General features: G+C 41.9%; 1 protein-coding gene across 3 annotated transcripts in view; it reads left to right on the forward strand.

Annotated features, from left to right (window-relative positions):
• The window catches only part of MCC (MCC regulator of WNT signaling pathway), a 276,051-nt gene that overhangs the window by 194,459 nt on the left and 68,221 nt on the right, over positions 1-13,371 (forward strand). For all 3 annotated transcript variants that reach the window (XM_039239740.1, XM_039239741.1, XM_039239742.1), the window contains exon 6: positions 2,384-2,590. In XM_039239740.1, coding sequence (XP_039095671.1) covers positions 2,384-2,590 — 207 coding nt within the window. The remainder of the gene's footprint in view (positions 1-2,383; positions 2,591-13,371) is intronic.

The raw sequence follows: 13,371 nt of genomic DNA on the forward strand, positions 1-13,371 counted from the left end.
TCGCTCTGCCCCTTCCATGTGCTCTCTCTTTCTGTCTCTCTCTCAAAAATAAACAAACATTAGAAACAATTTATTATTTCGGCAGTCAAAGTCACTGGCTTTGCAGCAGAAATAGTGATTTCCTGGGGTGGCTGGGTGGCTCAGTCAGTTAAGCATCCAACTTCGGTTCAGGTCATGATCTCACAGTTTGTAAGCTCGAGCCCCATGTCAGGCTCTGTGCTGACAGCTTGGAGCCTGGAGCCTGCCTCGGATTGCCTCCCTCTCTCTCTGCCCCTCCCCCACTCATGCTTTGTCTGTCTCTCTCCCTCAGAAAAAAAAAAGAAAGAAAAGAAATGACAATTTCCTTGAAAACTCCAAGACTGCTGGTATTGAATTGTATCGTTTTTCTGCGGCCCATCATGTAGCACTTTCAAGTTGTAGGATTAACTTGGAAGTTTTATTTCAGCTCTAAGGCCACTAGAATATTATTTCAGAAGATCCCCATTCATGGTGCTAATTCAGGGTCTGAATGAGTCCTCTCTCCTGAGCACACTGGACTAGGTGTAAGCCATGCCTGTCACAGCCATCTGTCTTCCTGCTTAGGGACCACCTGTGAGGAAGGTGCTGCGTCTGCACAAACTCCTCATGAGCGAGGGGGGCACCTATCTTGTTGCTCTTGGGCCTCTGGTATCTTTATTCCACTTCACCAGAGCTCAGTAATGTAGGCAGAGCACTTCACACTGAGAAGTCTGGGAGGAGCCTACGTAAAAGGGAAAATGTGACATGTTAATTGAAAAATACCTTCGATGCTAGGCCTGGGTTTCTATCCACAGGAATCTTGGATTTCACAAAAGAGCTGTGGTACCTCCAGGTAAACATGATTCATGTGTGTAATGCAGCTGGTTTGCCATCTTATTCATCTTGGTTATGAATATACAGTTGATGTGGTTTGGGGAAGCAAACCACAGGTATTTCTTTCATTTTAGACTCTGAGGCCCTATATATTTTTTTCCTTTTCTTTTAAATTAAAAAAAAAATTTTTTTTTATTCTTGAGAGACAGAGTGTGTGTAGGGGGAGGGGCAGAGAGAGGGGGAGACACAGAGTCCAAAGCAGGCTCCAGGCTCCAAGCTGTCAGCACAGAGCCCAACGCAGGGCTCGAACTCCCGAACCTTGAGATCATGACCTGGGCCGAAGTTGGATGCTTAACCAACTTAGCCGCCCAGGCGCTGCTCCCGGGCCCTAGATTTGATTGTAATATCAACTTAGGTGCCAGCCCTAGCCTCAGCATGGAGAGGGCAGGCAGGGGCTGAGGATTTCTGCTAGCTAGCAAGAGCCTGGAGCAGAGCTGATGAGGAAAAGAGCCTCAGATTTGAGGGACAAGATGAAACCCCACATGGGAAAAGGGGTGACAAGATTTGGGTAACTTTTTCACGAAGGAACCAGCGTGGGCACCCACGGGAGTCATCCCCTCACATTCTTGAATTTTTGAGACCACCTGTTTCTCCTCATGTCTCCTCACTACCTTCTACCCTACATGGTAATCCTCCCTCTTTTTTCCATAGCAGTTGGCTTTGTTTCTTATGCCAAAGGGCAATGGATGTCAATAGTTTCTGAAAGCAAGCAGAATGAATTCTTTCTTTTTTTTTTCTAATTTTATGCATGTTCCTTCTCCATTAATACTATGTTTTAAATGAATTCGTAAAAAAAAAAAAAAAAAAGAAAGAAAGAAAAGAAAAAAACCTCTCCAAGTATTATGAAGATTCTCTTCTTTTTAGCTCATAGCTGTCTTGTTAATTAACTAAATCCCTGCTGTCTTAGAAGCATCCACAACGAGCTTCATCTTTTCTGTGTCACTGAGGTTTATTTTTATCTTTCACATCTTGGGACTGAACCTCATTCACACCTTCTGAATTCTGATATGACACCGAAAGCTGGAAATGGTGATGGGACTCCCCGGTTTCTTGGAGTTGGAATGTGCGAGGCCTCTAATTTGGGAAACTTCAAGTTAGATTTTGTATGCTGTTTGCAACTTCACATTTGCACCACGACGATCAGCAGCTGGCTTGCCGTCTGCTTATGTGTATTCACCGACTCCAGAACGTGGGCGGAGGAGATAAACGCTTGTGCGGACATGGCAGTTCGAGCCGCAGATAGACAAACGTACCTTGGAGGGACTATGTTGTTCTTACTCTGGGAACTGTTGGGAAACACAGACTGTGACCCAGGCAAGTGACAGAGCCTTATCCGAAAACGAGAAGAGGATAATTTGGGGTTAGTCATGGTTCCTGTTGGCAGTGAAAGGACTGAGGAATCGTCTTGTCAGGACTCGCTCCCATCCTGCCTGTTTTCTTCCCCCCTCCTTTCTCCCAGGTAACCCACTTGCCTTGTCTTTGTGCTTTCCAGACAGTCGAGGAGATCGAGGGGGTACTTGGCCGGGACCTGTATCCCAACCTGGCTGAAGAGCGGTCTCGTTGGGAGAAGGAGCTGGCTGGGCTGAGGGAAGAGAATGAAAGTCTGACCGCCATGCTGTGCAGCAAGGAGGAGGAGCTGAACAGGACCAAGGCCACCATGAACGCCATCCGGGAGGAGCGGGACCGGCTCCGGAGGCGGGTGAGCACGCCAAGTCCAACATGGCCAGGCCTTTCCCCCAGGCCGTGGGGCTGAAAGACACGTGAGCGCACGCTGCCAAGGGCAGCCCCAAGAATGTTGTGGGACTTGCAGTCTTGGGAATCTCCATCCCTTTCTGATCATGAAGCCATTCTCAAAAGGGGAGTAGTTTGAAAGTGCTGAGGTGTGCAGGGAAGACTTAACACAGTACTCCTCTCTGGCATCACATCTAAGTGGATGGTAAAATTATATCCACTCAGTGCTTCTGAAACCATCCTCTAGGGTAGGCACATCTTCCCCAAGCTCAATTAAATTAACTTCTTTTAAGATAGACTAAAAATATTTCATAATTTGCAAAAATTTATACATTTCTCCCTTTGCAGTTTCTTCTATAAAATTTTCTTTCAATTTATATACTACTTGCTCTCACACAGATTCTAATGTGAAATATCATCTCTAATGCACGTATTAATGTTATGATAATCATATATGTGTGTGTGCATACATACTTTGTGTTAAGTGTGTGTGTATGTATATGTGTGTTATTCTGGCATTCACCCCAACATACCCCAACATGCCAAATGGATGTATGGTTTGAACCAGTTTTAAGAGCAACTTGCTCAGGAAATACATCCATTACTAAAGGAGCTGATGTTTCAGAAGAGAAATGTTTGGTGAAATTGTTGAAGCACTTGGTTTTTCAAAGATGGAGTTTTTTGTTTTGTTTTGTTTTGTTTTTCAGGAACCCACAAGTATTTCTTTGTTTGGCTGTGAATTTGATCTGTGATTGGTCTGGGGTGAAGCAGTGAATTCTTGAGTCAGAAATCCATTCCCTCTGAACTTCACTTTCATTTACTAGACCTGCTTTACTCTCTTTTTCAATCTTGGCAATATTACAAGCTTGCTTTCTACTGTGCTTTGACTGGCAATTCTGCACACGGATAAAGTTGACTTAGGTAAAGTACATTTAGTAGATCCCCTCATTCTTCACCATGGCTTTTTCTCCTTTTATTTTATATTTTTTAAGTTAATTTATTTTGAGAGAGAGAGAACCAACAGGGGAGGGGCAGAGAGAGGGACAGAGGGTTGGAAGCAGGCTCTGTACTGACAGCAGAGAGCCTGATGAGGGGCGCAAACTCCCACACTGCGAGATCATAACCTGAACCAAAGTCAGATGCTTAACCAACTGAGCCACCTAGGCACCCTTCTCCTTTACTTTTATTTACTTATTATTTTAATGTTTAGTTATTTTTGAGAGAGCGGCAGGGTGGGGGGGGGGGAAGGGCAGAGAGAAATGGAGACACAGAATCTGAGGCAGGCTCCAGGCTCTCAGCTGTCAGCACAAGGCTTGAACTCACAAACCGCAAGATCATGATCTGAGCTATAGTTGGATACTTAACCGACTGAGCCACCCAGGCACCTCTTCACTCCTTTACTTTTTTTTTTTTTTTTTTTAACAAATAGTTTATTGTCAAATTAGTTTCCACATAACACCCAGTGCTCATCCCCACAAGTGCCTTCCTCCATGCCCACCCCCGCCATCCATCAGTCCTCACTTTTTGTCAGCATTCAAGAGTCTCTCATGGTTGGCCTCTCTCCCTTTCCCCCACCATTTCCCCCCTTCTTCTCCCCCCCCTTGTTCCTCAGTTAAGTTCCTCCCAATCCTCCTATACGTGCAAACATGATATTTGTCCTTCTCTGCCTGACTTATATCGCTCAGCATAACACCCTCAAGGTCCATCCATGTTGATACACATGGCCAGATTTCATTCTTTCTCATTGCCATGTAGGATTCCATGGTGTAGATAAACCACATCTTCTTGATGCATTCGTCCGTTGATGGACACTTAGGCTCTTTCCATGTTTTAGCTATTGTGGAGAGTGCTGCTATGAACATTGGGGTACATGTGCTCCTATGCCTCAGCATTTCTGTATCCCTTGGGTAAATTCCTAGCAGTGCTATTGCTGGGTCCTAGGGGAGTTCTATTGTTAGTTTCCTGAGGAACCTCCACACTGTTTTCCAGAGGGGCTGTACCAGTTTACATTCCCACCAACAGTGTAGGAGGGTGCCCGTTTCTCCACATCCTCGCCAGCATCTAGAGTTCTCTGATTTGCTCATTTTAGCCACTCTGACTGGCGTGAGGTGGTATCTCAGTGTGGTTTTGATTTGTATTTCCCTGATGAGGAGGGATGCTGAGCATCGTTTCATGTGTCTGTTGGCCATCTGGATGTCCTCTTTGGAGAAGTGTCTGTTCATGTCTTCTGCCCATTTCTTCACTGGGTTGTTTGTTTTTCGGGCGTGTAGTTTGGTGAGTTCCTTATAGATTCTGGATATTAACCCTTTATCTGATATGTCATTTGCAACTATCTTTTCCCATTCCGTTGGTTGCCTATTAATTTTCTGGGTTGTTTCCTTGGCTGTGCAGAAGCTTTTAATCTTGATGAGGTCCCAACAGTTTATTTTTGCTCTTGATTCCCTTGCTTTTGGGGATGTGTCAAGTAAGAAGTTGCTGCGGTGGAGGTCAAGGAGGTTGTTTCCTGCTTTCTCCTCTAGGGTGTTGATAGTTTCCTGTCTCACGTTCAGGTCCTTTATCCATTTTGAGTTGATTTTTGTGCATGGTGTGAGAAAATGATCTAGTTTCATTCTTCTGCATGTTGCTGTCCAGTTCTCCCAACACCATCTGTTAAAAAGGCTGTCTTTTTTCCATTGGATATTCTTTCCTGCTTTGTCAAAGATCAGTTGGCTGTATACTTTTGGGTCCACTTCTGAGTTCTCAATTCTGTTCCATTGGTCTATGTGTCTGTTTTTGTGCCAATACCATACTGTCTTGAGGATGACAGCTTTGTAGTAGAGGCTGAAGTCTGGGATGGTGATACCTCCCGTTTTGGTTTTATTTTTCAGTATTACTTTGGCTATTCGGGGTCTTTTGTGGTTCCATACAAATTTTTGGATAGTTTGTTCTAGTTTTGAGAAGTATGCTGGTGCAATTTTGATTGGAATTGCATTGAATGTGTAGAGTGCTTTAGGTAGTAATGACATCTTAACTATATTTATTCTTCCTATCCATGAGCATGGAATGTTTTTCCATTTCTTTGTGTCTTCTTCAATTTCCTTCATAAGTTTTCTATAGTTTTCATCATACAGATCTCTTGTATCCTTGGTTAGGTTTATTCCGAGGTATTTTATGGTTTTTTGTGCAATTGTGAATGGGATCAGTTTCTTGATTTCTCTTTCTGTTGCTTCATTATTGGTGTATAAAAATGCAACCGATTTCTGTACGTTGATTTTGTACCCTGCAACTTGGCTGAATTCTTGGATCAGTTCTAGTAGGCTTCTGGTGGAGTCTGTCGGGTTTTCTATGTAGAGTATCATGTCATCTGCGAAGAGTGAAAGTTTGACTTCCTCTTTGCCAATTCTGATGCCTTTGATTTCCTTTTGTTGTCTGATGGCTGATGCTAGGACTTCCAGCACTATGTTAAACAACAGTGGTGAGAGTGGACATCCCTGTCGTGTTCCTGATCTCAGGGGGAAAGCTCTCAGTTTTTCCCCGTTGAGGATGATGTTAGCTGAAGGCTTCTCATAGATGGCTTTGATGATGTTTAAGTAGGTTCCTTCTATCCCAACTTTCTCGAGAGTCTTTATTAAGAAGGGATGCTGTATTTTGTCAAATGCTTTTTCTGCATCTATTGACAGGATCATATGGTTTTTATCTTTTCTTTTATTGATATGATGTATCACATTGATTGATTTGCGAATGTTGAACCAGCCCTGTAACCCAGGAATGAATCCCACTTGATCTTGGTGGATGATTCTTTTGATATGCTGCTGGATTCGATTTGCAAGGATCTTGTTGAGAATTTTTGCATCCGTATTCATCAAGGATATTGGCCTATAGTTCTCTTTTTTTGTTGGATCTCTGTCTGGCTTGGGAATCAGAGTGATGCTGGCTTCATAAAATGAGTCCGGGAGTTTTCCTTCGACTTCTATTTTTTGGAATAGCTTGAGAAGAATTGGGATTAATTCTGTTTTAAATGTCTGGTAGAATTCCCCAGGGAAACCATCAGGTCCAGGGCTCTTATTTGTTGGGAGATTTTTGATCACTGATTCGATTTCTTCACTCGTTATGGGTCTGTTCAGGTTTTCTATTTCTTCCCGTGTGAATTTTGGTAGTGAGTGTGTGTTTAGGAATTTGTCCATTTCTTCTAAGTTGTCCAATTTGTTGGCATATAATTTTTCATAGTATTCCCTGATAATTGCTTGTATTTCTGAGGGGTTGGTTGTAATAAGTCCATTTTCATTCATAATTTTGTCTATTTGGGTGCTCTCTCTTTTCTTTTTGATAAGCCTGGCTAGAGGTTTGTCAATTTTGTTTACTTTTTCAAAAAACCAACTCTTGGTTTCATTGATCTGTTCAATTGTTTCTTTGGTCTCTATGTTGTTTATTTCTGCTCTAATTTTTACTATTTCTCTTCTTCTACTGGGTTTAGGGCGTTCTTGTTGCTCTGCCTCTAGCTCCTTTAGGTGAGCTGTTAGATTTTGGACTTGTGCTTTTTCTAATCTCTTGAAATAGGCCTGGAGAGCAATGTACTTTCCTCTTAGGACTGCCTTGGCCGCATCCCATAGATTTTGAATTGTTGTGTTTTCATTTTCATTTGTTTCCATATATTTTTTAATTTCCTCTCTAATTGCCTGATTGGCCCATTCATTCTTTAGAAGGGTGTTCTTTAACCTCCATGTTTTTGGCGGTTTTCCAGACTTCTTCCTGTAATTGATTTCAAGTTTCAAAGCATTGTGATCTGACAGTGTGCATGGTATGATCTCTATTCTTTTATATTTATTGAGGGCTGCTTTATGTCCCAGTATGTGATCTATCTTGGAGAATGTGCCATGCGCACTTGAGAAGAAAGTAAATTCCCTGGCCTCAGGATGTAAAGTTCTAAATATATCCGTCAGATCCATCTGGTCCAATGTGTCTTTCAAGTCCATTATTTCTTTAGTGATTTTCTGTCTGGTTGACCTATCCATTGCTGTAAGCGGAGTATTAAAGTCCCCTGCTATTAGCACATTCTTATCTATAAGCTTGTTTCTGTTTGTGATTAATTGTTTTAGATATTTAGGTGCTCCCATATTCGGTGCGTAGACATTTATGATTGTTAGTTCTTCCTGATGGATGGACCCTGTAATTATTATGTAGTGCCCTTCTTCATCTCTTGTGATTGTCTTTAATTTAAAGTCCAGTTTGTCTGATATAAGTATCGCTACTCCGGCTTTCTTTTGATTTCCTGTAGCATGATATATATTTCTCCATCCCCTTACTTTTAATCTGAAGGTATCTTCCCGTCTAAAATGAGTTTCTTGTAGACAGCATATTGATGGATTTTGTTTCTTAATCCATTCTGCTACCCTATGTCTTTTGATTGGAGCATTCAGCCCATTTACATTCAGTGTTATTATTGAAATATGTGGGTTTAGAGTCTTTGTATCTTTTGTAGGGTTCATGTTTGTGGTGGTGTCTCTGGTATCTTTGTTCCTTGCAACCTTTCCTTCAGAGCATCCCCCTCAGGATTTCTTGTAGGGCTGGCTTCGTGGTGACAAATTCTTTCAATTTCTGTTTATTTGGAAAGGTTTTTATCTCTCCTTCTATTTTGAATGACAGGCTTGCTGGATAGAGGATTCTTGGCTGCATATTTTTACTGTTCATCACATTGAAGATTTCCTGCCATTCCTTTCTAGCCTGCCAAGTTTCAGTAGATAGGTCTGTCACCACTCTGATAGGTTTCCCTTTGTATGTTAGGGCCCTTTTCTCCCTAGCTGCTTTCAAAATTCTCTCTTTGTCCTTGTATTTGGCCATTTTCACTATGATATGTCGTGCAGAAGATCGATTCAGGTTACGTCTGAGGGGAGTCCTCTGAGCCTCTTGTACTTCCACATTTACTTCCTTCCCCAGGTCGGGGAAGTTCTCTGCTATAATTTGTTCCAGGACTCCTTCAGCACCTTTCCCTCTCTCTTCCTCTTCTGGGATTCCTATGATACGGATATTGTTGCGTTTGACCGTATCGCTGAGCTCTCGAATTCTTCTTTCCTGTTCCTGGATCAGTTTGTCTCTTTTTTTGTCAGCTTCTTGTTTTTCTATAATGGTGTCTTCTAAATCACTTATTCTCCTTTCTGCCTCTTCAATCCGTGCATTGGAGGCCTCTAATTTATTATGGATCTCATTTATCGCATTTTTTAATTCTTCATGCCTATTTTTATTTTCCATTCTATCTGTAGCCATAGTTTCTTTGATGTCCCCTATGTTTTTTTCAAGCCCAGCTATTAATTTTACCATTATTATTCTAAAATTTTGTTAAGTAATGCTGCTAATATCTGTTTTGAGAAGTTCATAAGCTGTCATTTCTTCTTGGAGTTTCTTTGGAGGAGAGCTCTTTCGTTTTGTCATTTTAGTTAGCTTTCCAGCCCTTGTTAGTTTTAAAGACCTGTTATGCTCTCTGTACCTATGAGCGTTGCTGTATCCAAAAGACTCTTTGACTCTTCAGGGCCTATCCTTTCAGAGAGTATTTTTTGAATGGTATCTCTTGATCTCCCTTGTTGGGACCTTGGTTATTTTATTTTCCTATTCGTAGTGATATTTGGGACTCTCCACCTTGTGTACTCTGGCTTATTTCTTGAGGTAGCCGTTAGAAGGTTTTCTCAGTGGATTCTGCGTCCTTTTTCTCCCAATCTCTCAGGTTTTGTAAGGTTTCCAATGGCTTCAGATCTTCTCCGTGTGAAATATGGGCGCGAGTGCAAGTACGGAGCTCCTTACTTCTCCGCCATCTTGCCCCTCCTCCAGGTGCTGGTAACGTTGTGGAGCAATTGGAACTCTCGAGCTTTATCATTTGACCACTAGCAGTCTCTTGATAAAACAGGGTCAAAGACAAGTGGATAAGTTCCCCAGGCAGCTCCCAGCACAGCTCTGTCTGGAAATGATCACCAAAGATGTCCTGATTTTTGCTCGTTTGCTGCTTGCCTTGTTGAGATCCACTTTATAGTTCAAGAGAGTCTTTGATTCAGGATTCCTCGCTTATCTGCGGATCCGCTTTCTGCGGTTTCAGTTTCCCATGGACAACCCTCCACTCCTTTACTTTTAAAGAACACCTTGGAAATAACTTGTCTTCAGTAAGGTCAGCGTGTGTACATCATTCTGTTTTTAATCCACACACAGGTTTTCTTGGTTGCCCTTAAATATGAATGTGGAAGAAATTACCATTTTTGATCATGATCAGCTCTTGTCCTCATTTGTGGGTCATGTCATAATTATAAGGCCAGCATTCCCCTCTCTCATATCGGAATGTGATTTTGTCTGAATTCACGTGCCTAAGCTTATTTTCAGTCCCCAGCTGTATGGGATGCCATTCTCTGCACTTGCGTCAGCAGGTGTAAATCATCCCAGTCAGCAAAGACTTTATCTGGGCAAGCTGATGAAATTTACTTAGTGCTGAGGCCCACACCACCTGGAGCTTCCTGGGTTACACTCCCTGATCATTATGACTAATGCCCTAATTAGGCGTGCTTGCTCTTAGCGTGCACATTCGGATGGTGCATGTTTTGTGAAGGAAGTGTTGGTCTTAGATGTAATTACATATTGTGTATTAGAATAAATTTTGTCCTCTAAACTTGAGTTACTAAAGTACAAGACAGCCCTGGATTGTGACAAGCAAAGGAAGAAAAGCCAGTCCCCCTTCTTTAAGTATTTTCTCCAACTCTGGAGGTTAGTGTTAAGAACGGCATACTGTGGTGGTACTATCACTATGTACTTGGGGTCACAGCCTGACCTACCAAGTCACCATGGACCTTTAGCAAATTACCTAATCTCTCTGAGCTTCAGTTTACTCTGCCATGAAATGGGAATAAGAATAGTATCCAACACAGGAAAATTAGCTAATACTCTAAAGCACTTAGACAATTTTAATTCTTTTTTCTTAACTTTTAAAAATACTTTTTAATATATTTTTGAGAGAGAAAAACAGAGCACAAGTGGGAGAGGGGCAGAGAGAGAGGGAGATACAGAATCTGAAGCAGGCTCCAGGCTCTGAGCTGTCAGCACAGAGCCTGATGTAGGGCACGAAACCACGAACAATGAGATCATGACCTACAGCGGAAGTTGGTCGCTTAGTCACCCAGGCACCCTTAATTCTCTTCACATTTAGTACCTTTGAAGTTTTGCAATTAATATGATTTTATATAGTTTATATTTCTATTGCATCCAAATCATGAAATGTTGAGGAACTTGTGTCTCTTCCTCAACTGGAAATGTCCTCAGAAATTTGTATACCTACCTACGATTTATTTCTCTGTTTCAAAATAATTGTGGGTCTCTAGCAATAGCTGCCTTAGAATGCCAGTTGGCTAGACTTTAAATGCTGGATGACTTCTACTCACTACCACCCAATATATTTCTTTTCCCTGAGGAGGAATCTGTCTTTTGTGGTTCGTTTTCTTCTGTTCTTCCTGATGTGTAGCTCTTTGGAATGATTAAGGTACAGTTTCGTTTCCATCTCTGTGATACCACATGGCTTGTTTGCCTTTGCTGCCTTTAGAACAGGTCTGAATCCCCAGTTCATCAAAGTTGCCTGAAAAGCAACTGTGGCCACGTTTCTTTTCATTGCTCACATCATCGTGTAAAACTTGAACTGGCCAGATCAATAGGATTGGTGCTTGCCCCCTGCCTGTAATTAAACAAAGTGCTCTCAGTAGGTTTTCTAAGCCTTGTTTCAGATTTAATTAAATTAGATCTTTAATGTCAGTTAACAGATTGGGCTACTTGGCAGAGCAGTAACTAAGGAACAACAGACAGACAATTTTTATTATTGGTCCCAGCTCATTATTAAATGAGATAATCATTTATGTCTATATGCTCAATAATATAACCACTCATTTCCTCACACTTTAAGAAGTGGGCTTAATTTAGGCAAGGTAGAATTAATTACTCTAGAAAGGAAGCCCTTTGCTCTTCATTCATTTATTCATTTCATAAACTTGATAGGCCATCTCGTCTGTGCCGGGCGGAGAGGTTATAGTGATAAATAGGACCTAGTCCTTGGCTTAAAGGATCTTGGAGAGAGAGGCTAGCCAACAAGTCATTACAATGGTGTGTGTCATGCTGTAGGGAGCGATGAACACACAGGGCACCCTGGCAGTCCAGAGGAGCGCCATTTGAGGGTAGGTCCAGCCTCACCACACTACCTGCATCTTTTACCTAATTGCTTAGGTCAACTGCCATGTAGCAAAACTCATCAGTGCTTTCCTCAGATAGTTGGGTAAAGCAAACTGGATGGGAGCACAGGCTCCTGAATCTGTATCCCATTGAGTCAAAGACTTAAATCAAAATCAGACCATGCAAGTTCCTTCTGAGATTTTGTACACATTCTTCGGTAAGTTCTACAAACTCATGGCATAAGGTGGTGGTAGGAGGGTTTCTTCTGTGTACCGCATGTTCCACATGGGTATTTTCAGCATGTCTGGAAGTGAATTTCATCACCCATATCTGGGCTTGCTTCATCCCTGGGGTTTGACTTCAGCTTTGAGTCTCTGGTCATCACCACAGTGAATTCAAGAGACTGGAAGACACTGTTTTGAACTAAATAAAAGTCACCCTAATCTCAAGTTTCTCGTTCTCTACTTTTGCTTTCCCTCAAAATGTCTTAAAAACCCTTAGTGTTAGTTAATTGACTTAGCTCGGCAGGGGAAGGACAGTATTTCCACTAGTCCTAAGAAGATACAATTTGTCTGTCTTTTCCAAACCAATTACTCTTGATTACTAAATGTAGTGTTACATTTGTGAGGGATTTCATTGTTAGGTGTTCATAGGACCCATGTAATACAAATGGAATCGGTTCAGCTAAAGTCTTTTAAAATATAAATGGGTTCTTAACATCAGATTTAAAAAAAAATTTTTTTAATGTTTGTTTTTGAGAGAGAGAGAGACAGAGTGTGAGTGGGGAAGGGGTGTAGAGAGAGAGAGAGAGAGAGGGAGACCCAGAATCCAAAGCTGAGCTGTCAGCACAGAGCCTGACATGGGGCTCAGACTCACAGATGGTGAGATCACGACCTGATTCGAAGTCAGACACTTACCCAACTGAGCCACCCAGACACCCCTTAACTTGAGATTTTTTTTAATGGCTGCCACTTGGCTCCTTGGCCAGGAAAAAGGATGAGTAAATTTCTAGAATGCTGCAATGCCTATTTCCTTCCCCCTTACCTCATCCTACCTAAAGAAGGTAGCTTCAAATTCCTGGTAATGTAGCCTTTGGGGAGAAGGGGGACAGCTGGGAAAGGAGGATTACAGGTAAAAAGAGAGAGATTCCCTTCACACATGGTGCTCTTTGTGGACCATTAACTCTAAAGCTTTTCAAAGTAATAATCCTGTCATATATTCCTGTGGACTACTTTTTTTTTCAAAACTTATGATTATTGTTTTATTACAGCAAAAAATCAGAATGAGCCAAAATAAAGATGCACAGGTCTGGAAGGGGTCCAGATGCAGAAGTTTCTGTGGTCTTCCCTATGTAGAATCCTGGATGGTGTTAACTTCCTTTTCAGACAACACTCAGAGTATTGCTACCTAGGGAAGTTCACCCAAGCTTCCGTGTCCAAAGTTTTTATTGAGGTTTCATGATGTAGGTGTGATTGCTTGAATTATTGGCCTTGTGGCTGAACTCAGTTTCCAGCTGCTTCTGCTTCAGGGAGATGAGGCTGGTATCCTTCAGGCTACTTTTAAGTTTGTGCTAATGACATGTGTGAT

This window comes from Hyaena hyaena, unplaced genomic scaffold (genome assembly GCF_003009895.1).
Source record: "Hyaena hyaena isolate Hyena2069 unplaced genomic scaffold, ASM300989v1 scaffold_160, whole genome shotgun sequence".
Lineage (NCBI taxonomy): Eukaryota > Metazoa > Chordata > Mammalia > Carnivora > Hyaenidae > Hyaena > Hyaena hyaena.